This window comes from Cotesia typhae, unplaced genomic scaffold, assembly GCF_013202065.1.
Source record: "Cotesia typhae breed Kobodo isofemale line unplaced genomic scaffold, CoteBio_Ctyphae contig_50, whole genome shotgun sequence".
Lineage (NCBI taxonomy): Eukaryota > Metazoa > Arthropoda > Insecta > Hymenoptera > Braconidae > Cotesia > Cotesia typhae.
The window spans coordinates 1,040,226-1,064,024 of record NW_027423758.1 but is presented as its reverse complement, the minus strand read 5'-3'; the positions used below and the strand labels follow the sequence as shown (position 1 = coordinate 1,064,024).

At 28.3% G+C, this 23,799-nt stretch overlaps 3 protein-coding genes and 1 long non-coding RNA gene across 11 annotated transcripts; 3 read left to right on the top strand and 1 right to left on the bottom strand.

The window, feature by feature from the left end:
- The first annotated feature begins 345 nt into the window (after positions 1 to 345).
- LOC141531935 (transmembrane protease serine 9-like) lies at positions 346 to 4,148 on the top strand. The gene is made up of 8 exons (XM_074250045.1): positions 346 to 780; positions 838 to 994; positions 1,226 to 1,475; positions 2,133 to 2,270; positions 2,425 to 2,619; positions 3,036 to 3,512; positions 3,573 to 3,710; positions 3,824 to 4,148. Exons 1-8 carry the CDS (start codon positions 714 to 716, stop codon positions 3,977 to 3,979), a joined length of 1,578 nt encoding a protein of 525 aa, XP_074106146.1. The 5' UTR covers positions 346 to 713; the 3' UTR covers positions 3,980 to 4,148.
- A 1,275-nt stretch (positions 4,149 to 5,423) lies between these two features.
- Positions 5,424 to 12,360, top strand: LOC141531966 (tripartite motif-containing protein 2). Of its 3 annotated transcripts, XM_074250092.1 has the most exons (10): positions 5,424 to 5,565; positions 5,864 to 5,954; positions 8,502 to 8,664; positions 8,759 to 9,136; positions 9,324 to 9,572; positions 9,644 to 9,830; positions 10,031 to 10,455; positions 10,521 to 10,703; positions 10,807 to 11,053; positions 11,440 to 12,360. In XM_074250092.1, exons 3-10 carry the CDS (start codon positions 8,521 to 8,523, stop codon positions 11,676 to 11,678), a joined length of 2,052 nt encoding a protein of 683 aa, XP_074106193.1. In that variant the 5' UTR covers positions 5,424 to 5,565; positions 5,864 to 5,954; positions 8,502 to 8,520; the 3' UTR covers positions 11,679 to 12,360. The 3 variants fall into 3 exon arrangements, with proteins under 3 accessions (XP_074106193.1, XP_074106192.1, XP_074106191.1); XM_074250091.1 differs by lacking the exon at positions 5,864 to 5,954; XM_074250090.1 differs by lacking the exons at positions 5,424 to 5,565; positions 5,864 to 5,954 and adding an exon at positions 7,638 to 7,930.
- On the bottom strand, positions 6,021 to 7,613 carry LOC141532008 (uncharacterized). The gene is made up of 4 exons (XR_012480010.1): positions 7,114 to 7,613; positions 6,621 to 6,732; positions 6,474 to 6,529; positions 6,021 to 6,238 (listed from the first exon to the last, which is right to left on the bottom strand). It is a non-coding gene; the product is annotated as an uncharacterized LOC141532008 (long non-coding RNA).
- A 1,425-nt stretch (positions 12,361 to 13,785) lies between the features above and the next one.
- On the top strand, positions 13,786 to 22,959 carry LOC141531983 (protein FAM117B). 6 transcript variants are annotated; one of them, XR_012480007.1, is made up of 10 exons: positions 13,796 to 14,144; positions 15,036 to 15,427; positions 15,558 to 15,840; positions 15,923 to 16,065; positions 16,491 to 16,654; positions 16,735 to 16,864; positions 17,765 to 17,900; positions 17,993 to 18,215; positions 20,590 to 22,266; positions 22,334 to 22,959. XR_012480007.1 is itself a non-coding variant. In XM_074250121.1 (9 exons), the coding sequence occupies exons 2-9, from the start codon at positions 15,184 to 15,186 to the stop codon at positions 18,177 to 18,179; spliced, it is 1,368 nt and encodes a 455-aa protein (XP_074106222.1). In that variant the 5' UTR covers positions 13,786 to 14,144; positions 15,036 to 15,183; the 3' UTR covers positions 18,180 to 20,158. The 6 variants fall into 6 exon arrangements, 5 of the variants coding, with proteins under 5 accessions (XP_074106222.1, XP_074106218.1, XP_074106221.1 ...); XM_074250121.1 differs by lacking the exons at positions 20,590 to 22,266; positions 22,334 to 22,959 and adding an exon at positions 17,513 to 17,593 and having other exon boundaries at positions 13,786 to 14,144; positions 17,993 to 20,158; XM_074250117.1 differs by having other exon boundaries at positions 20,590 to 22,959.
- Positions 22,960 to 23,799: the final 840 nt, after the last annotated feature.

The following is a 23,799-nucleotide window of genomic DNA, read 5'->3' as shown; positions in this document are numbered from 1 at the left end:
CCATTATTTAAACTGTCACCACAGCACAAGCCGTAAAATTCAGTGATAAATTCCAAGAAGCCCAGCATAAATTTAAAAAGCTTATGAATATTAAAAAATAAATAAATTACAAGCCATTAAATATTTATTTATTGGTATGTCTTTGCAACTGAAGAGATGCAACCGTTTTCGTTTGGTCATTACAATAAATGACCATTAATTATAATTATCTAACTTGTTTCCCAAGAGTTTTCTTCACATTGCCTGGAAAAGCAATAAAAAATTAATTAATATTGTGTAAACATTGCGACAATTTATGACAAAATCAATTGTATGTTATAAAATGATAAAATTTCACGGATGGATTGTAATTGTAATAATACTATGCAACTTAAAGATTATTGTAATAATCGGGTTCCCTTCACTTATTTATTACACTCGGGATAGGATATATTTATTGTTTGTCTACTATCGTCACTATTTTCGATATACGAAGCATGAGATACATTACAAGTTGGCTACCCAGCGCCTTAGCAAGGTCCCAATACGTTAGCGTATACTTCCAGTATCTGACCTAAATTTAAATATATTCGCCAGCGGGAGACACGCGATTCAATAATCTAACAAATATTTTAGCGTTATATATAAATACACAAGCACCTTACAGTACATTTATTGTTTTAAGTACAAACAAACGTTTCGGTAAGATAATAAATAATATTCTTCGAGCTAGAATGAGTCCGTGCCAGGCTGTGATATTTTCTCTAAGCTTCTGTTTTATTAATTGTCTTCAGAGTTATGGTAAGAAAATTTTTTTTCTTTTTATTAATTTTATTAATTGTATTTATTTTATTACAGGACAAAGGAACGAACATCCTAAAATTGTCGGCGGGAATTACGCAGATGAAGGACAGTTTCCTTATCAAGTTTCATTGAGGATTAAGAATCGTCATTTTTGCGGCGGCTCGATTATTAATCACAGATGGATATTGACTGCCGCTCATTGTTTGAGAAAGTTATTATTTTATTTAATTATAGTTATTTAATTCTATTTTTAGATACTTGAGAGAAAATTTTTATAAAAATTTATTTTATTAAATATTTTTTAAGATTTAATTTTTATAAAAATTTAATTTAAAAAAATATTTTTAAACGTTTAATTAAATAAATTAAAAAAAAAATTTTTTTTAATTAAAATTTTATAAAGATTCTTTTAAATTAAAAATAAATCATTATTTTATCACAGTTTCAACGATACGGCAATTAAAGTAGTAACGGGATCAACGAAATTGGACGAAGGAGGAAATTGGTATCAATCAGTCCGTATTGTCCCGCATGAACGTTACAGTTCATTGTTTATTAGAAATGATATCGGGCTGATTGAAGTAGACGAGGATATTGAATTTTTTGACAACGTTAAGCCTGTTGATCTTCCGACGGGTAACTTTGATAAGAGTGATTATCCGGCTTATTTGTCTGGCTGGGGTAAAACTAACGTAAGTGAAAAAAAAAGTAATATTTTATTTATAAAATATAAATTTAATAGGTCGGCTATTTAAAACTCACCATAAACATTCCTTTCTGTAGCAGTATTCTTCATTATTTAATCACGAGTCTGTTAATCTACTTTCTTATTATACCGATGAAACATAAACCATTAACCAAGTGCGTTAATCCATCATTACGGAGAACATTAAACGTATGCAGATATCGTATGACCTAGAAATAACATTTTTGCTTACTCCTTGGTAATTTTAATTCTGTATTGTATATATTAGTCATACACTATGTAAAAGTCATGACATAAGCTTCTGATTAATTGTAGCAGTTAAATTTTTAATATCTTAGGAGATATACTGAAAAAACTTGAAACTTTCTTTGAAATACGAGTTATCTAAGTTCCGCAGTATTTCATTTTTAATACAACGTTCTTTAAACTAAGCTTTGACATTCCCCTTCTGAAGAACGGTACACAAATAATAATCCATCGTAATATATTCTTCAAACGGTGGATGGTAAAAATTTTTAAATTTTTTTATTTAAAAATTAAAATTTTTTTTAATTAAACCAAAATAAATATCTATTAAACTTAATCTCTTATAAATGAAAATTTATATTAATGGTAATAAAAATAAATATAAATATTTATTCAGTACCCAGGCAGCATTCCCAACGAGCTCCAATACATAAAACTCAGAGTGATTGATCAAAAACAGTGCCGTAACTTCAGTATGCGGGTGACAAGCACCAACATCTGTACATTGAATGGCCGAGGCGAGGGAGCTTGTCATGTAAGAGTACTTAGTTTAAATCTGTAGCCTCCATGAGAGCTCTCCTGGAGTGTTTTATTCACAAAAACACATGCCTGAATATAAACATAAATATGTTATTTTAAATAAAAAAAAAAATTTTTCTTCAGCTGGTTAACAATTATTATTTTTTCAGGGAGACTCTGGTGGGCCTCTAGTCGCAGATGGAGTTCAGATCGGCGTTGTTTCTTGGGGAATCCCTTGCGCGAAGAACAAACCCGATGTATTTACAAGGGTCTACAGCTACCTCGACTGGATTAAAGAAACAACCGGAGCCAAATCTGAATCTGAATCCGACAGCGATACTTTCGATTTTATCGATGATGACTTTTAATGATAATGAATTTAACAGACATCTAAAAATTTTTTTAACAGCTAAAATAAAATGAAAAAAAATTCTACGTGTATAAATTAGAAAAAAAAATTTTTTTTTCGTAATAATTATATTAATTTATATTATTTAGAGAATAAGAAAAATTTTGTCTCCAGGATAGTCATAATTTTTATAACAATAAAATTATAATGAAAAAAAAATTTTTTTTTTTTATAAAATAGATCAGATATCTGCTAATTTTAGTATCATAATTAAAAAAAAAAAAAAAATTGTTTGAATTTTAATCTAAAATAAACATAAATACCTGGAATTACTTGTTTAATTAAAATACTACGTATTCTGAAAACTATTTAATCTTTTATGATAATGAAGCTAATAAATAAGCAAGAATTAATTATAATTACTAATTGCAGGGAACAATACTAGCAAGAATGATTCTCCATTGTTTCACGACAATTTTAATTGTTACGGCGAGTGCGTCGAGTAAAGTGCGTGTAATTGGAGGCAAAGACGCTCAAGACCACGCTTATCCTCACCAGGTGTCATTGCGCATAGAAGGACATCACAATTGCGGCGGATCGGTGATTACTAATCAATGGATTCTAACCGCAGCGCATTGTCTCATCAATTATTTCAACAGAGCTTCGGAGGTAACGATTGTCGTTGGAAGCAATCACTTGATTAACGGCGGAGTCGCTTATCAAACCAGCAGAATCTTCATTCATGCTGGCTACAACAAGAGCAATCATGTCCATGACATTGGGCTGCTGAAGACTAAAATTGTAATTGAATTTACGGAAGCTGTCTGCCCAATTCCGCTGGCCAGCTTTGATGTCCTAGAACTTGGACAAGAATTGCCAGCTACCTTCACCGGATGGGGAAGCAAATATGTGAGCTCTAAGATGTTGCTATAATTTAGATTTTTAATAATAAATTATTATTGCGGTTAGCTGAACGGGACCAAGATTGACGTGCTTCAAGAAATTCAGCTTCGTGTCATTAAACTGTCTACTTGCCGAAAGACATTCCCTGAAATTGCTCCCGGATCTCTATGCACTCTGAGTAATCCTGGAAAAGGAATTTGTTATGTAATTATAAGTACAAATGTTTATTTTTTTTTTTTTTTTAAATAGTGAGTAATATTAAATAAGCAGGCAATGTAATATTTGAGTTTTAAACAAATAAAAATTTTCTCTTGCAGGGTGATTCAGGCGGCGCATTAGTTACAGATGGCCAACAGATAGGGATTGCCGCCTGGGGTTCTCCATGTGCTCAAGGTTATCCCGACATCCACACGCACGTATACTATTACCTTGACTGGATAAAATCAACAATTGAGTTCAACGGCGATAAATGAAGCTACTATATACTTATCATTAATAATTGTCTTTTAAATGATAAGATATGATAAATTATTTTTTTTTTAAATAATTATAATCATTTAAGTCCTCTTAAAAATTTTTTTTTATCTTTGTTGACAGATGGTATTTTTTTTATAAAAGAAAAATACATTCCCAGAAGAGGGGGTAAGATTTTCAGCGTGAAAATAATTTTTTTTAACAAAAAAATTTGGAAAAATTATTTTAAAAAAAAATTGCATTTTTTTATTTTTAAAAATTTTTTTTGCCATATTTTATTTGTTAAAAAAAAATTATTAAATATCTGTTAAATTAATTTTTATAAAAAAAATTCACTATCAAAAATATAATTAGCATAAAGCAAATTTTAAAAATTTCTTTTAATGAATATTTTTAAACAGAAAAAAAAATCCAATAATTGTCTAAAAGCTGAAACAAAATAATATTAAATATTAAATATTTAGTCAGACAATGGATGTCCCGTTGGAGCTAAACGACATCGCGGCAATTGAACACGCGAGTCACGTAGTCCTGGGACTTAACAATACCAGAGCCAAGTCCACAGCACGACTATATACTTCTTATACTCGGTAATGTTTACTATATTCGTATGTATAATAATATGTATAATAATATTTAATTTTATTCCATGAGCAGTGAGCAGTGAGTAGAGATAGCGGGTACGGGTACGGGTATTCACACAGCAACTTAAAAACACGTGTGGGACTAGTTAAGTTGACTCACTAACTGGTGAGTCAACCAGTTTTATTTATCATATCATCATCATCAACAACATCAACTGGGATTATTAAGATTATTCTTCCCAATCCTAGATTTCGATCCTGGAATTAAAAATTAAGTGAATACAACAAGGACATGACCTACGGTATCAGTTCGATAGGAGCGAGCTTAGTGGGGGTTGAAGCTACTCCAAGGGGAGAAAGCCGCTGCGCAGGCAACCCGCAACCCTCAGTCTCTCCCGACACCAATGGCCGCAACACAGTTTTATTTACAAACTTTAAGTTATTTTTAAAAATAATCCAGCCCCTAGTGAACAAAAAATTATTTCAATAATTTTAATTAAAATAATTACAGGAATTATTTAAAATTCTTACTTAATATGTCGATTGTCTGTGAACGCCCTTGAGTTAATAATCTCGGTTGAGTGGATTGTGATCTGATTAAAATAGCGCATGCTTTCCTTTTATGTGAGACCAATAACTCAAAGTTTAATTTCTTCTCAATGTTTATGTTTAATTAATTTTTCTAATTATTTATTTGATTGTTTTATATTGCAACTTCAGCTATTACTTATGCAGAACGTAACAAAGAAAACGCTACACCTGCTCAGACACCTGGCACGCGTACGGAATCGATATTATTATATTTAAATAATATATCAAGCTGCCAATAAAATCCGATCTTCATTATTACCTTGATGTGGTATCATCTGGATATTTATTAGATTTGTGTCAGCTGAAGACGATACTGATGCGGCTCTAACTGGATTTCTTCTTTTAATCTAAACAAATATTTTGTTAATTTGTTTTTATACCGTCGGCTACATGAACTGTTGTCCTTTTATGTAAGTAAAATTATTTTTTATTTTATTATTAATTTACTAAGGAAGAATATATTCTGAAACTATTTCTACAGTTAATTATAAACTCTTAAATTAAATAGCTATAAAATTCAGAATCTATTCTTGGTTTGATATTTATATTCTTTAATGAAAATAGTTGCTGATTCGAGGAATATCAATGTAGATTTTTATGGAATTATAGTGATAGTGTTAGTCTATGACAGTTAAACAGCACACTTGTATTGCTTGTTATACATATATTACTCTCTGGGTTTGTTTTTTATGCTCCTGACCAATTAAGCGGTTATGACCCCGGCACAAAGTCTGATGGACTATTACACCGGGTGACCCGGAGACTTGATCCATCTTAACGTGTGTCTGATAATAATAAAGTTAAGTATCTATATTAAATTTATAAAGATTTGTCAGCTTGTTTTTGCTTCATAAAAAAATTATTTATATTTTTTTACCTTTGGAAAATTTTTATTCTATCTGAAATAATTTTTTTTTTTATTGAAAATTAATTATAGATCATCTGAGTAGATTAAAAAAAATTTATTTATATTTTTAGATTAAAGTTTTATAATTAATTATCAATAAAATTAAGTAATTAAATTTTTCTATGAAAAATTATAATTAAAAAAAATTTTTTCTTCAATTTATTCTTCTGCAACTTCTGAAAAAAAAAAAAAAAAATTAAAATTTTTAATTTTTAATAAAAAAAAAACAAGCAGTCAAATATAAATGATACTGATTTTTATAAAATTCCATCATTAGTAAATCATCTTCATAAAATAAAAAATTTCACCCAGACAATAAAATTTTACAAGCTAAAATTGTCTGTATGGTTATTTAGATCTTGCTTAATAATTTTCTCAATCCAAGCAAATTTCTGTAGAATTAAAAATTACCTGGTTCTGAAAATCGAATCTACTCGTTCAACTTCAAGTAGACCTAGCGAGTGTACCTGAAAAAAAAAAAAGTACTTTATATTCTTGATGCTGGCGCCTACGGCATCACGCAATAGCAAGGTCTCGTAATTTAGTTCCTGTACTTACATATAGCATAACATTATTATTAAAACCTCTTACTCTTATTATATTTAATTCTAAACCTCGATTCTTCTTCTATTCTTCTTGTTATGATGATGATACTGAAGTTAGCTGACAGCTGTCAATTTTTTTAATTTTTATTAAAAAAAAAAAATATTAGAAGCATTTTTTTTATTGTAATTGATTCAGAATTGACATTAGAAATTTTTTTATAATTTTATAACAATTAAATTATTATGAAAAAAATTTAATAAATAAATTATTGCAAAAAAAATTATCAAGTGACAGCTAAATTAAATGACATAATTTTATAGCAATTAAATTATTAAAAAAAAATTTTCACATGTAAAAATTACAAATGAAAATTTTTAGAAGGATTTTTTTATTGTAATTAATTAATTTAAAAAATTTTTTAAATTAACAGCTGACCGCTAACTTCAGTATTATTAAAAAAAACTTGTAATATCTGTAAAGTTGAGTGTCATTTGTCATGTCATACTTGATACTTGTGTGATATCCATATGATATCTTTTACTCTTGTTGTTCTCTTAAAATGCCTTTCTCTTTTGAATCCAGCGAATTCGCATCTCGAATACCAATGCTTGTATTATAAATTTAAGATTCAGATGCTGTTCACCCCGGTGTTTACCTCACAAATGTTAACACATCTACACCGAACTGACACTTACACAAACATAAAACAAAACACACACACACACACACACACACACACACACAAAACAGAGCAGCAGACAATGAAAAATACAAGCAGGTTTAAACACGCGCAACGTGCGTTACTCTTTCTCCATCTCTCTCAAACTTGAATTAGCCTGGCATCCTCCCCCGCTGGTAGTCTTCTTTCCTTCTCTTTCCTACCGCAGCAGCGTGGCGTCTCTGTCGGCCTCAGCGCGGACCAATCCCAGCCCGGCTACAAACAGCATCTGAGAAACGTGCGCAGCTGTGAAACGTGAGCCGTGGGCTCTCTGCATTCTGTGAGATTGTAAGACTGTATCTGTATCTGTGCTCTTTAGTCTTTGCTCTTGCTTTTCACTTCAGATTCATCATTTAGATTTTATATTCCATTGTTTATATTTTATTGTCAGTTTAATTATTCACCAGCTGCCATTTTTATCTTAGTTTCTTAATAATCATGGATTGTTTTATCAAGTGCCTGTGAGAATGGCGAATCGAGAGTTTTTACAGGACAATGCGTCCTCCATGGTGTTGTGAAAAATTCTGTTTATTTAATTTTTATCTTCGTTTAATAATTTTTTTTTATGGAAAATAATTATGGAAGCTCTTCGATTAGCTATTCAGTAAGTTTTAAGTTGTAGTTAAAATTTAAAATCATATTCATTAATTTTTTTTTTGTTTAAAAAATTTTAATTATTAAAAATATCAAAATAATTTTTTAAAAATAAATCAAAAGATATTTTTTATATCTCTAAAAATTGTTTTAGCAAATAAATTGACATTTAGAAATTTTAAAAAATAAAAAAAAAAAATTTTTTTGGAGCAAATTTTTTTATTAAATAAAATTAAAATTTGTTATTAATTTTATTTAAGAAAAAATGTCGAAATTATTTAAAATTTTGAAATGATTTTTAATAATAATAAAGTTAGCCGAAGTTTTTAATTTTTTAATTTTTTTTTAATAATTAAATTAGAACAAAAAAAAAATTTTTTAAAAATTTCAAGTATAATTTAAAAAAAATAAACAAAAGCTATTTTTTAAACATAATTTTTTGGAGCAAATTTGATTTATTCAAAATAAAATAAATAATATTTTTTATAATTGTCAAAAATCATAACTAATTTGTTAAATTATAATTTCACTCAAACTGTTAAAAAAAATATTTTTAATAATAAAAAAACAAATTTTTATAGAACCAGGTTGGGGGAGAGAATGGTCAGCATGAGTTCAATGCTCGTGGAGACTGTGAGCATAAACTACGAGGACTTTAACGAAAGTTTCTTGACCTGTGGAACTTGCCTGTGTGTTTACGACGGGAGCGAGCATACGCCGAAACTTTTGCCATGTTCCCACACGGTGAGAATTTATATTTCCTCTAACATTAAATATTAATGTATGTTAAATAAATAAATATTAATTAAACTATAATTACCCTGGTGTTCATTTTTAGGTATGCTTGCACTGCCTAACGAGAATCGCGGCCTCTCAGACCCGAGAAGCCGGAGCATTCCGGTGTCCAATCTGCCGAGAACTGATAACAATTCCTCGAGGAGGAGTGCCAGCACTGCCTCCCAGCTTCCTGGTGAACCAACTGCTGGATCTGATGTCGCGTCAGCGCCGAGAAGTTATTCCCAAGTGTTCTGTTCATATAAATCAGGAGCTGCTGTTCTGCGAGACTTGTGATACTGTTTTCTGCACGGTTTGCACTGGAGGAAACCATGCAGAGACTTCTCCAGGGTGCACTGAGCATACAATCATACCTTTCAGCATCGCTATTAAGAGGATGTCGGAAATTTTGCTTTATAAAGCCAACGAGTGTATTTCTAAGGTTTTTTATTTTTTTTTTTTTTTTGAAAAAATTAATTTTATTAATTATTTTAATTAATTATTAAAATTATAATTAAGATTTATTTTATTAATTATTAAAATTTATTTTATTAATTAATAAAATTGAAATTAAAATTAATTTTATTGAAATAAAATTTTAATTAAAAATTCTTTTTTATTTTAATCAGCTGACACAAGCCCAAGAGTCGGTTAGTACTGAGCTAAGGCGACTGGAAACTGCTATGGATAGGTGTCTGAATATCGTAGACGCGGAATTTACTGAAATTATAGCCAAGGTTGAACGCAGACGTGATGAGCTCCAAGCAGCGGTCGCAGCAGCTGCCAGAGACAAAAAGCGGGTGCTCGAGGAACAACTTGCACTTATTGAAGCGGAGAAAAATAAAGTTCAACAGGAGTGTGAAGGCTTGCAGTATCAAGTGAGGAATTTTTTTTTTTTTTGTTGGAATGTAAATTAAATTTAGTTAATTTAATTAAAACAATTATTCAGGTCGAAGTGAGAAATATAACACAAAGAATTGGGAGCCTTACTGATCAATTGGATGCGGCTGTCGCACTTAGCGAGCCGCGTGAAAATGCATTTATTACCGCAGAATTTAGTCATAACAATGCGGTTGAAGAATTGGAAAAAGCTTTGGATACACTTGGAAGAGTTAGATCTAGCACAACGTTACCAGGTATGTTTATTATTATTATTATTAAACTGACATTGAACAATTTTATTGATTTTTATTAAAAATTAATTATAAAAAAAAATTTACACTTGTAATTTTTTTTTTTTTTTTTAAGTTTTTTAGATGTGGAATTTTTTTATAATAATTTAGTTAAAAAAATTGACAGATTATAATTTAAAATAATTGTTATTGAAAATTTTTAGGACTGTGCAGAGCAAGTCTAAAAGATGAAGCCATAGCTAAATTAGAAACAACTGTGATAGTAGAGACTGTTGACTACCATGGACACCCACGAAATGTCGGAGGAGATCCGATAAGCGTCGAGCTGACACTAGCAGATAGTTCGGATAATCAAACAATAGAAACAGAGGTTGAGGATCTGGACAACGGAACTTATGAAGTGAGATTTCGACCGCCTTGTGAATCGCGGTACGCTTTGAAGCTCTCGGTTTTTGAGAGACCTATCAAAGACTACCCGATGTTTTTTAACGCGACTGCCCACAATGAGCCAGTTAAAGTTTACGGGCACAAAGGCCACGGGAAAGACGAATTTCTTCAACCAGTAGCGGTTGCCGTTGACGATGACGGATTTATTTACATCGTTGATTCCGGCAATTCTCGCATCAAGGTAAAATAATAATAATTAATAATAAAAATAATAGCAACAGCAATTTTATTTATTTTTTTGCTCAGGTGCTGGACAGTAATTTGGAATTTCAAAGACACGTGACTAATGAAGGCTTGGAGGGCCGCAGCTGCACTGGAATAGCCATTTCAGAGCAAGGACTAGTTGTAGTAAATTGGAGAACGCGTACAATTACGGAAATGAGCTCACTGGGCGACACCATTCAGTCATTTACTCACAATGCGTTTCAGGTTCGCACGTTACACTTTTTTTTTGTGCTATATTTACGCCCACTTGTTAATTTTTGCCACCGCTTCCGGGTCAATTTTATCTGAAAGAGCGTTTTTTATCCAGGAGCCGATTGACGTCGCGGTAGATCGCAGCTATGGCCACATACTTGTTGCAGACAATGGCCAGAGCTGTGTTTTTGTCTTCGATTCTGACGGGAAAGTCCTCTTTCAAGTTGGGAAGAAGAGCATTCTCAAGCTAATTAGCTCCGTTACTGTCGGGCCTGCTGGAGAAATTTTAGTCGCTGATTCTAGGATACAAGTTTTTTCAGCTAAGGGAGATTTTTCTGAGGAAATAAATGCTGAAGGCAAAGGTAATTTTTTTTTTTTTTTTAATTTTAAGATAAATTAAAAAGACGTCTGATAATTTTTAGAATTTTTTTTAACAAATTAAATATGAATTATTTAATTTTTTAAATAAAATAAAAAAATTTTCTGCTAATTTCATGTCATAGTGATAATTATTTTTAAAAAATCTAAAATCATCAAGCTAAAAAATTAAAAAATTTTTTTTATTAATAAAATTAAAGCCAAAAATATATTTTTAAAAAATTTTACTTAAAATTTTTAAAATCTTCTAAATGTAAAATTTTTCTAAAAATTTTATTTCATAAAAAAATTGTCAGATGTCTGATAATTTAATTTTTATTATCAATTTAATTTTTTTTTTTTTTTTGTTTCTACTTGTAATTATAAATAGGTAAAGGCAAGTACGGAGGAATAGCCGTTGATCAAGATGGAAAAATAGTGGCTTCACGTAGCGACAAAGGCCGAAGTATAATCCAAGTAATGAAACTCGGCGGTGGAGCAATGCTAACTGAAATAGATTCGCACAGCTCAAAATTAAGACGTCCAACAGGGATCGCTGTGTTACCGAACAACTATTTAGTGGTTGTCGACTTGGGTAATGATTGTATAAAAAAATATCGATACTGGTAAAAATTTATCAATTGAAATTACCAGTTTAGTTATTAAATTTCTCGATTGTAACGAGATTGCTTAGGCTACACCGTCCTGTCAGTGCCAGCGCGCTGTTTTTTTTTTTTTTTTTACTAGTTTTATTTTATTTAAAGACGTTCAAATAATTTACTGCCTTCTCAGTTATGCACAATCAAAAGATTCGATTTTATATTTACTTTTGAAGAAATCAAATTAACTAATTATTTTTTAATCATACTGCAGAGATTGTACATAATAGATATTTCAGTATTAAATATTAAATTAGATAAAATGTTAAATGTTCAACGTGAGGGATAATCTCAGTTTATTTTAAATAATTACTGTAAATTGTATATTTAAACTAGTCGCTAACAGTTATTACGGCAGCTTACTTAATTATTTTCTCTATTTAATTTGTCAATATAATTTTTATATCCGACATTCCTTTAAAACACGCATGAAAATTTTTATTTGTCAAGTATATCCCTCAACGTCAGAATTAAACGGGTTAATCAAAAATTTTAATTAATTACAATGACTGATTAATTTTTTTTTTGATTAATATAATTTGTTTTATAAATCTAGTCATCACCTTCATACTTAATCAACTGTTTTACCCTACTGTATAAATAAAAACAAGCTGTAATATAATTATATGTAAATAAATAATTATAAATAATAATTTTTCTTTTTTTTAGGTAATTTAATTTAAAATTAACATCAAGAATTTTTTTAAATATTCATTAAAAATATTTAAGTTTTTATTTTTTTATGAACGTCGATAAAAAAAAAAAAAATTATTTCTATAATAATTAAAAGTAATAATAATATTTACTGAAGTTGGCAGACATTAATAATTATTTTAAAATTTTATAATAATGCAATTGTTAAAAAAATAATTAATTAAAAAGTTTCACATGTAAAAATTAATAAAAATTACAAGTGAAAATTTTTTTATTGTAATTAATTTGTTAAAAAAATTTTTTTAATTGACAGCTGACTGCTAACTTCAGTATGATATAATAATTGTCAGTACGATCACTTTTACTTACGATTGGTATCCCAGTTATCAAGAGTCGGTAAGCTAGGCGTCGAGTGTGGCTATTGGCACATTCCCATTTCAGCACTGTATCTGTGCGCATGCGCAAAAATAATTATAATATCAAATTAAAGCACGGAGGGGGTAGCCCTTCAATGTACTCTCGCGCTCCTTGCGGCCGTTGTGAGAACTAAAAATTATAGGCCCTCTGGTGGAAGATTTTGAAGTAAGCATTTGAAATTTTTTGCTGACATGCAAACTTGTGTCTAAATAATTGAAAGTACGTTAAAAAAATATTTTAAATTATATTTATTACTTAATTTTCTTTAATTGAACAATAATTTACTAAGTTTTTTGGAATTTTCCAACGACATCACCAAAAATTTTGAAAAAAAAGCGTAAGTAAATATTGATAAATAAAATAATAGTGAAGTTAGCTGACAACTGTCAATTTTTTTTATTTTTCAACAAATCAAAATAAAAAAAAAGCATCTAAAAATTTTTACTATTATTTTTTATCAATTTTACAAGTTTAATTAAAATAATAATCAAGTTAGCTGTCATTTGACAATTTTTTTATATTATTTAATAAAAAAATTGCATTTTTTATTTTTTTAATTTCTAAATGTCAATTTTTTTTTTTTTTACCATAATTTTAAAATTATTATAAAATTATAAAGTTATAAAATTATTAAATATGTGCAACATCAATTTTTATTTAATAAAATTTTTTCTATAATTTAATCGCTGTAAAATAATAAAATAAAAAAAATTTTTTTTAGAAACTATCAACTTCAGTATGGTGACAAAAAAATTTTACCGAGGACCAAAAAAGTGAAACCTTAAAAAAGTAAGTACTAAATCACCGTAAAAACTAAAAAGCAACACATATTTAAAGGTTTGGTGCGCAAAATCAGCTCGACAAAGCGCGGAGATGAAGACAGCTTGTAAAATGAGACACGGTGTGCTGTAAAACTAGCACCAAAGAAAGACAACCAGCTCTTACACTCTCGTACGTTGAGAGGTACGGTGGTAGTGAATGGAACGCGGCCCCAGCGTAGTACGACGCTCTTTGGAGGCTCGCCGAGCACCAATGGCCGTCCTGTCTCGGGTCACGTGACGTGCGTGTTGAAGCAGCAGCAGCAGCAGCAGGAATACTGCTTACTGCAAGTGACAAGACCAAGACCAAGCTAGCGTACTAGCACTGGCGTCGGGTCGTCCGAGTCGTTAAATCACCAGTGATCCATCCCAGATCCCAGTGCCGATGGCTGCCTCCAAGTAAAACAGCCTCTCGTCTCAGTTTCCTGGCTCCTGGAGCTTTATTTAACTCCCGGCTACCCTCGAGCCCCGAGTACATACATACCGAGTAATGTGTGCTGTGCTGTGCTGTGTTTACGGTGATCGTGTACAGTAATTAATTTATAAGAGTGAGTACTCGCTTAAATATTTCGTGGCTCCGTCTAATTATTTTATTTTACAGATCCCAAGGATCGTTTTAGTGATGTGAAGCCTTTTAAATTATTTTTCTATCTATATACATATATACATATACATATATACACATATACATGTATATAAAAGTCCAGCGTATATGCATGCACATATATACATAGATATATTGTGGTGAACGTGATTGTGTGCCGTGTGTTGGCTTCTCCTCCTTCATATTCAGCATTCTCCTCTGCTCTCCACCGCTGCTCGCCTTCACCTTGTCCTGCTGCGTGTGTTGGTCCCACTCGCGGGACCCGCTCCAACTCCAACTCCTGCTCCAGCTCCAGCTAGTTTTTTTACATTTATTTTTATTTATTATATTTATATTCTTTTACTTTTTTATACATAATATTAAGTTAGCCGAATTTTCAAAATTTTAATTATTTATTTTTTTGAAAAATTATTTTTAAAAAATTACACCTGCAATTTTTATTAAATATTTTTTTATTGCTAATTTAATTAATAAAAAAAATATAAATTTTTTACTGTCGGCTAATTTTAGTTTTATAAATTAAATTAGCCGACATGTAGAAAATTTTAAAAATTATATCTACAATTTTTTAAAAATGTTTTTTTGTTACTATTTGATTAATAAAAAAAAAATTAAAAACGTCGGCTAACTTTAGTATTGATAAAAATTAAATTAGCCGACATCTAAACTCTTTTAGAATTTTTTTTATTAATGAAATTATAACAAAAAAAATTTCACGTATAAAAAATTTAAAAAACTATACGTGCAATTTTTTAAAAATATTTTTTCATTGCTAATTTAATTAATAAAAATTTTTCACTGTCGGCTAACTTTAGTATTGTTATTAAATTGGCAGTTTGGTTAGTGCAAGTGCGGAACCCTCGAGGAACAGATCCATTATCAAAGTTGGATTACAAACTTAAATTTCTATCTGTTATTATCCAACAAAAACAATAAAAAAAAAAATATATGTGGTGTAATATTAAGTACAATTGTGAATAATTATGTCGGGATCACAACGAATGCGTAAGTCGTCGCCATGCTCGACAACAAAGCAAGGCCCGATGCGAGCAACCTTGCCGGTAAGCTCGTTGTTGAGGCAAAGCCGACAAGGAAGCAACCTCAGGAAGAGCAACAGCAACAGTCCAACAGTTTCACCGACTAATTCAAATGCTTGGCGAGCCAGGATCTCTCCGGAGACTTCGGCGTCTTCTGGACAACGGAGTCCTGGCTCTCTGTCATACAAAGGTATTAATCTGATTAATTTTTAATTAATTTATTTAGCTGTTTAAATTGGAGGCCGAATAATTGTCTGTTGGCTCGGTTTCCAATTCCTTGATCTAGATTTTAACGCTAATAGCTATTTGTAACCTTGCAGCTAAATCAAAGACGCTCAGCGGACGGTGCAGCGATGGATTGAGCGGCAACCAAAATATTAGAAGGACAGCATCCCTTGACACTATTTACTTGAAGGGACAGTGGCCTCGCGACTACTCGTACATACCCCCCGCGCTCCTGGTTGTTGATAAATCTACGCAGACCGAAGAGTGGTATCAGCAAAATGAGCCCAGGAAACTTCACACGAGACATCAGGAGAAGGAGGCTTCTGAGGAGAAGATTCCCATGGATAAGGTACCCATGGAGAAGTTTATTCGTCACAGGTCAGGAATTTGCTTTTTTTTTTTAGGGCTCAAATTATGACGATAAATCTTCAGGGTGATATTAATCATTATTTTTCTACAGATTGCAGAGGACGAATAAAGAAAGCAGCAGCAGCAGAGAAAGAACTGCTGCTTTTGGGTTAATTATGCCGGGAGGTCCTCCACCGGCACTTCCTGGTGATCATACGGTTATGCTGGGGAGTATTGGTTCACAAACCTCAATTCGTAAGTTTTTTTTTTTTTTTTTTTTTTTGTTCATTTTAAAAATTATTATTTTTCTTAAAAATTATGAATTTAATTTTTTTTTTGTTTTAAAATTAACTAAAAATTATGAATTAATTTTTTTTTTTGCTTTAAAATTAATTAAAAATTATTTTTTAAATTAACTTAAAAATATTTTTTTTTACAAATTATGGATTAAATTTTGTTAGAATTATTTTTTTTTAAATTAATTAAAAATTTTTTTAATAATTAACAAAAGTTCTTATTTTTAAATTAATTTTGTTTTTATAATTTTTGGTTTAAAAATTAATTAAAAAATTTTTTTCAATATAATTTACCCTGTTTACGAATTTTTAATAAAAAATATAAAAAAAAAAATAAAGTAGTTAAGATTTAATAAAAAATAATAAAAAAATGTTTTGATACAGAAAACCAATTCAGCCTGAGTACAAAAGCAAGCCCAATGAACATACCAATGAAACCAATGAGGCCGCCAATGCGTTCCTCTATAGAAGGTTTAAACCAAGAAATCGAAGGACTGGTATTAAAATCAACATCCAACACTAATGAAGAGCATTCTGTCGAAGATAAGGTAGTTAACAGTAATTAAAACAATTTATCTGACTAATTGGATAAAATAATTAAATGATAAACTTGTTAATTTAACAACAGTACGCGAGATACCGAGAACAAATAACTCCAGAAGGTCACCGAGCACCTCTGGCAGATCTCCTAAGACAAACCAGGAGTGTGAACACGCAGACGCCGGCAACAGACCTTCCCTCCAGTTCGTATTCTTCAGGTAATTGTCACCTCTCATATTCATATACTATTCTCCGGGCGTTAGACACATAATAATACCCCTTTCTCTCTCTTTCACTATTACTCTTTATATCTCCTCTGTCTATACTACCCCAAAGCAACATTTACGTATTTTATACACGATCGATTCAAAACACTCACTACAGTTACGTAAATTATCCTCGCTGTTTAATGTGACACGTGTGATGGGACATCTCAGACGTTTAATAATCTCATAATCTTCATATCTTCTCTACCTCCTTCCACAACACTCTTTATCTTCATTTCACTCAAATAGATTTTATTTATTTAATGTCATTAACCACAGTAACCACACTCTTTAAATTTTTAATTATATTTTTTTATTTGGGATCATTTGGTTAATTCTAAAAATTACTAACTAAATTTTTGCCAAAAATTAATCATTTAAATTTATCTGACATTTAAAAATTTTTAGAATTTTTTTTTATTGAAAAAATTATTACAAAAAAAATTTTTTTATGAAAAAAAAAATTACAAGACATTTTTTTTTACTATTATTAATTTGAGGCAAAAATTAATAATTAATAATAATTGTACATGCATGTCTCGTGATTATAAAATAACTAACTAATAAACGGATGATGCGACTTGTATTGCAAACATACAGGCCCTCCATCTAGGAATTCCGAGTCACCGTTGATACCAGGTCTTATGGATACTTCTCGTCCACCTAGTGATCTTCCTCAAGGTTCGCTCGATCCTCCAATTCATCACTTTTCTTTGCATGATTTTTTTTTTTGTAAAAATTTTAAATTTAATTTTAGTTGTAAAAATTTGAATGTATCTGCGTAGTTTTTTTTTTTTTTTTTTTTTTTTTTTTTTTAAATAGAGTATTTCTAATTAATTTTTTTTTTAACAGGTGGGAGTCGCGGGTCAACTCCAGAACAAGAGAGAGAAGGACGTTTGGGTACGTCACCACACATCAATAGGTTCCTTGCACGAGAACCTCCTGATGGTTGCGAAAAAGTTAATATGAAATTCACCGAGGATGTTAGGTGTGTATAAAATAATTATAAATATTTACCTGATTTATTTTTAAATAAAAATGATTGATAATAATAATAATAATAAAAAACTTAATATTTAGGCGACCGATGATTGATATCAGCAAGTTAGATTACTGCCCGAAGCCGTGCGTTAATTTTCAATTGAAGCCAAGTTTGACGTCAGCTTTCCTGCCACTTCAGCAGCCGGCGAATTCAACATTGGTGACAAGCACCGTGTCACCATCATCGCACACGACGTCGGCAACACCACCACCTCTAAATCCATAGTCCCAACCCGTACCTAGCAGCCTTATCTGCGTCAACGTGAGTGGTTCATATTATTTTATTATTTTATTCTACACGGTCAACTTACGGCGGATCATTAATTATTAAATAATCAATAATAATATTAATAACAATAATAATTATAGTTACAATAATACTAATATTAATAATAATAACAATATTAATAATTAATAATTATAAGCAACAAGATTGAGAAACCTCGTAAGGTGACTGATTTGAATAAACTCTAAGCGTGCATGACTCTTTCATTGTGAAGTTACCCAAGGAAACCCAGTGCAAAAATTCATAATGAAAATTATATATATTTAAACAAAATAAATATAATAATAATATTAATATTAATAATAATAAATAATAACAATTATAAATAAGGAATTATTAAAAAGAAGTTGATTAATTACTTATTATTAATATTATAAAATAAAATAAGTAATTAAATGATCGATTGAATTTTAATGAAGAGTGATTAAGAAAACAATAAGAGATTTCGATAGTTTTTTACAATAATATTTGGCTTGCAAAACTCCCCCAGTGGAACAAAGAAAATTCCGAATTTAGCCGAAGATTAACGAAGATGTTTTTTTGAGGTTAGCTTGAAACAAAGTGTATTTACGGAGATAAATACAATGATTGTAATTTTATAAGTAAATAAATTATTTTTTTTTAATTTAAAAATTGATTATTTTTATTTTCGACAAAAAAAAATTTTTTTTATTCAAGAAAAATCTTCGGCTGGGGAGTTTTGTTAGCCGAATAAAAACAATATCAAGCAAACGGTGGATTCGATTGTCACGTGATGCGAAATTTGAAAAATTGAAGGCAAGTTTTTGTTTAAAAAATAATAATAAAGTTAGCCGACTATTTTAATTTTTTTTAAATAATTAAATTATAACAAAAAAATATGTTTTTTAATTATTTTTCAATAAAAAAAAATTCTAAAAATTTTTAAATGTCGGCTAACTTAATTTTGATTAAAAAAGTACTGAATGGAAGAGTCCTGTTGAATATTAAATACAATAAATGCTAAAAAATATAATAAATAATAAAAACAAAGTTTGTGGTACGAGGAATAATAATTTGTGATAATTGAAAACAACGTTTAGGAATAAACATTGTGTTCTTCAGGAAAAAAAGACTAATGATTAAAAAACTAATTAATAACAAATAAATCGTGTATTCTAAATTTAGCGCAGACTTGTGCTGAACAACTTTAGTTTTGTATACAAGGATTAAATTATTTAAATATTAACATTTGAATGTTGGATTGAGGTAATAATAAAAATAATATTAATAATACTAATAATAATAATAATGATAAAGTAAGCAGAGTGTACCAAGGTGTGCATAGATAAATAATTATTTATGAACAGATAATTGATAAAACTCTTTTGAAAAAGCCTTCAATCACTTAAAATATTTAAAATTAACTTGACACTTGAATCAATCACGCGTTGGCAGTTTTTGTTATTAAGTTTTGTATTATTATTTTTTATCAATATATTTTATAAGTTTATTTGTTGGCGTTTAGCGTTTGTGTATCCCTGTGGTTACATTATTGTTAAATTAATTACTAAAAATAATATTCAGCTTTGTTTTTTCGAGCGAGTCTAATGTAAAATTAACTAAAAGGGTCCAATGACAAAATTATTTATTTAAAAAAATATTTTTAGACCATTGGGCTACCGTGGCTACCTGATTATTTTTTTTTTATTTTTTTAATTAATCATTGTCAAAATTTTAGCCTTAAATTCAAAATGATTATTAAGGGTTTTGAATTTTTGAAATTAAGGCGAAAATATTGGTCGTATAAAAAAATGTTTCAAACAAAAATTGTTCAAAATTAAATTTTGTAAAAAAAATGTCTTTTGTAAATTTTTTTTAGGACCAATAGGAAAGTCGTAATTTGAAAATTAAGATTTTTAATTTAAAAAATTCATGATTTAATTTTTAACATTTTTAAAAAATTTTTTTTTTAGGCCCAATATTTTTGCCGTGAGATCTAAAATTCAAGCCATGAATTTTTTTGTTTAAAATAATTATATTTAATCGGTTGATGTCATTATTGTCAATTATTTGTGGACACATGCAATGACAGGTCGACGGATCCCGGATTTATTTTTTATAATCCCAGAACAAAAATCTATTTATTATTTTTTATTATTTAATTTTGGTAATTATTAAGTTAAATATGAATTATAAAAAAAAAAAAAAAAACGATAAAAATTGTTTAAATAAGTAATTAAGTTATTAAATTTGTATGTAGTAGCAAAGTGATAAGATTTCTGTAATCTAATCTTGTAATTTTATTTTCTTATTTTTTCTACTAATTTTTGAATAATAATATTAATTTTATAAAAAAGAAAAAATGTTAATAAAATTTTTTTTTTATTAGATTCAATTAACCACCGGTAGGATTCGAACCCTGCTCGCCTGCAATTCAATCTTGAGATTTTGTCACTCGGCTACAGCTTAATAATTTGAGTAAAAAGTACAAATCCGTACTTTAAATTTCGGTAATAAAAAAAATCAAGAACTTAATATTTGCCAAAAATTTTAATTATTAATTAATTGTGTTAAATATAAAAAAAAAAAAAAACTACCTCGTTGTCTACCTTGCCTGCGAGTAAATATTTGGTCTTAATTAATTTTATTTATTTAAAACGTTATTCGTGTGGATTTTAAAGTATGTAAAAAATAATCTGTTATTTGGATGACTCCAAAAATGAATTTTTTTGAATCGGTGTTAAATTATTGAAAAAAATCTAACACGTTCCGGGTCGGTACATTCTTACATATCTAATACTTACTTATAAAGTAAAGATAATAAATAAATAAATCTGAGCAGGTTTCAGACAAATGGCAAGCGAGTATGTCAATTAAAGTAATATTATTTAATCCTAAGACTCACTGGGTCACTTTGTAAAAAAAAAAAAAAAAAACGTTTTTTATTTGGATATATATCTACTGTATAACAGTATTACAGTAATTTGGATCTGAAGTGGCTTCATTTATTTTTTTATTTATTAGACCTGTCGTTGTTGTGTAAAACAATAGACTGGCCGAAGCTTGTCTTATTTTTATTTTAAATAAATTTTTTTTTTCACCCAAAATTATCTTTTAAAAAGTCAAAATTTAATAATAAGAAAATAATATTTTTATAGATTAAAATATTAAAATTTTCTAGACTTATTTTTTAAAAATTACTCACGCTTAAAGATGGATGCTTGCCATTGCACTGATTGTTTAAGGAAGATAATAACCCCACTTTTAAAACACTGAAGTTAACTGACATTTTTTATTTATTTTATTTTATATTAATTAAATTATTGTGAAAAAAATTTAATTATTAAATTTTACAAGTAAAAATTTTACAAATACATTGTAAAAATTAAAAATTAATTTAGAGCTGTCAGCTGACAAGTATCATGTAAAAAAAAAAAAGACACTGAAGTTAACTGAGAATTTATTTTTATAATTTTATATTAATTAAATTAATAATAAAAATATTCCACGTGTGAAAATTAAAAAAAATTATTAGTGAGAATTTTTTAGGCCTTTTATTTATTATAATTAATTTTTATAACCTTAAAAAAAATATTTGACAGCTATCAACTGACTTCAATTTTAATTAAAAAAATACACTGAAGTTAGCTGTCAAAAATTGTTTTATTATTTAAAATTAATTAAATTATTATTAAAAAATCTTTGTAAATAAATTCCACGTGTGAAAAAAAATTGTTAAAAAATTTTCAGTCTTTTTTTTAGTGCAATTAATTTTATTATAAAAAATGACAGCCGTCAGCTAACTTCAGTACGCTTAAAGCCCAAATTAAAGTGGGGGAAATCTCGGCTGTTCGAAACTTAACCTAGAATTAACAGTGGGTACAAATTGTACAAAGCGAAAAATAATGTAAAAAAAAATCTCGTGATGAAAGTTAAAAAAAAAAAATATAAAAAGATCAAAATATTAGACTTACATTATTTTCTTGAAAACGTCGCTCCATGTATTATTAATTGGAAGTTTTAATTGTCTTCGGCAGCCATGTTGTATAGTAACCTTAAAAATCAGGCATGTATACCTTGTTTGTAATTACTATTGTTATTACGAGTAATGATTTAATAATTATTTATAACAGCGTTAAAAAGAACCGAAAACTGATGCTTAGATATTAAAATAAGTTTAAAGTGAAGCCGTGAAGAGACAAAAGTAACGATTTAAATATGTAGTCTTAATAAACTAATAAAAAAGAAAAGAAAAAAATTAAAAAAAAAAATAAAACAGTAAAGGACAAAATAGTAACTAATTATAAATTTTGTACTGTGTAAAATATGTATGTATTCAGTGCGAAAACATTCTGACCTAGGTGTGTCTGCTTGGTATAGTTTGTTATGTACAACAAAAGAAAAATACTCTTCTCAATCTTTCTTATCTCATTTATCACTTATAATTAAGAAGACTTCACACCTTTATTGTCCCTTTAAATATTAATGTATATTTTAAATAACATTTTTTTTAATTTAAATTAAATTTATAAATTTATATTTTTTTTTTATCAATAATGTATACTTATTATCATTTAATTATATTAATTATATTCATTTTAAGTATATAACACACCTGGTTATTTTTTAGAGTCTCAGTATGGAAAGGATTTTATTTAATTTTTTTTTCTTTTTTTACTTAAATAATTTTTTACTAAAATTTAGCATAGACTACACGAAAAGACTGAAATTACACTGTATATCCTTCCATATTATACTCAGTGTAATTTGTGGAGAAAAAAAAATTTCAGATAAATTATATAATTTATTAAAAAATTGTAACATTCTAATTTTTTTTTTTTTTAGTACAATTTTTTTGAAAATTTGTCAAAATTGTGGTAATCAATTTTTTTTTAATTTTGTATTTTTTTTTTTTTTTTAAATATATAAATAAAATCAAATAAAAATTTCGTTAAAAAAAATAAAAATTAAAAATATTTATCAAAAATTTTTCAACTCCAAACTATCAGAAAAATTTTGCTTAAATAATCCTTAAATATTTTTTATCCATTGCATTGCATTTTTGAAAAATAAAAAAAAAATGAACAATTTAAAAAAAAAATTTTTAAAACAAATTAAAAAAATTTTTTTTTTAATTTATAAATTAAAAAATAAAAAAATTAAATATCACAATTCTTAAAAAAATTATATAATCAAAAATTCTACTTATAATTCAAATTATATTTTTTTTTTCACCACAAATTGCACGGAGTATAATATCGGAGCATATGCAGTGTAATTTTATTCTTTCCGTGTAACTGATCTCAGTTTTCATTTTAATCTTTCAATTTTAGCCTTTCCATAGTGAAAAAATATGTATCCAAGCAAAGGGCTAGTATCTTTCTTACATTAAAAGTAATAATAATAATAAAATATATTATTATTATTAAAATAATAAAAAAAATAAAAAAAAAACAATTAATTTGTATTATTAAAATTATTTATCAACATTTATTTGTAATGTTGAATATACTTGTTTTTAATAATAATATGCACTTTTATTTTTATTCTAAAACATAAGTATGAAAAAAGTGTACCTTTTTATATTAAATGTTAAGTC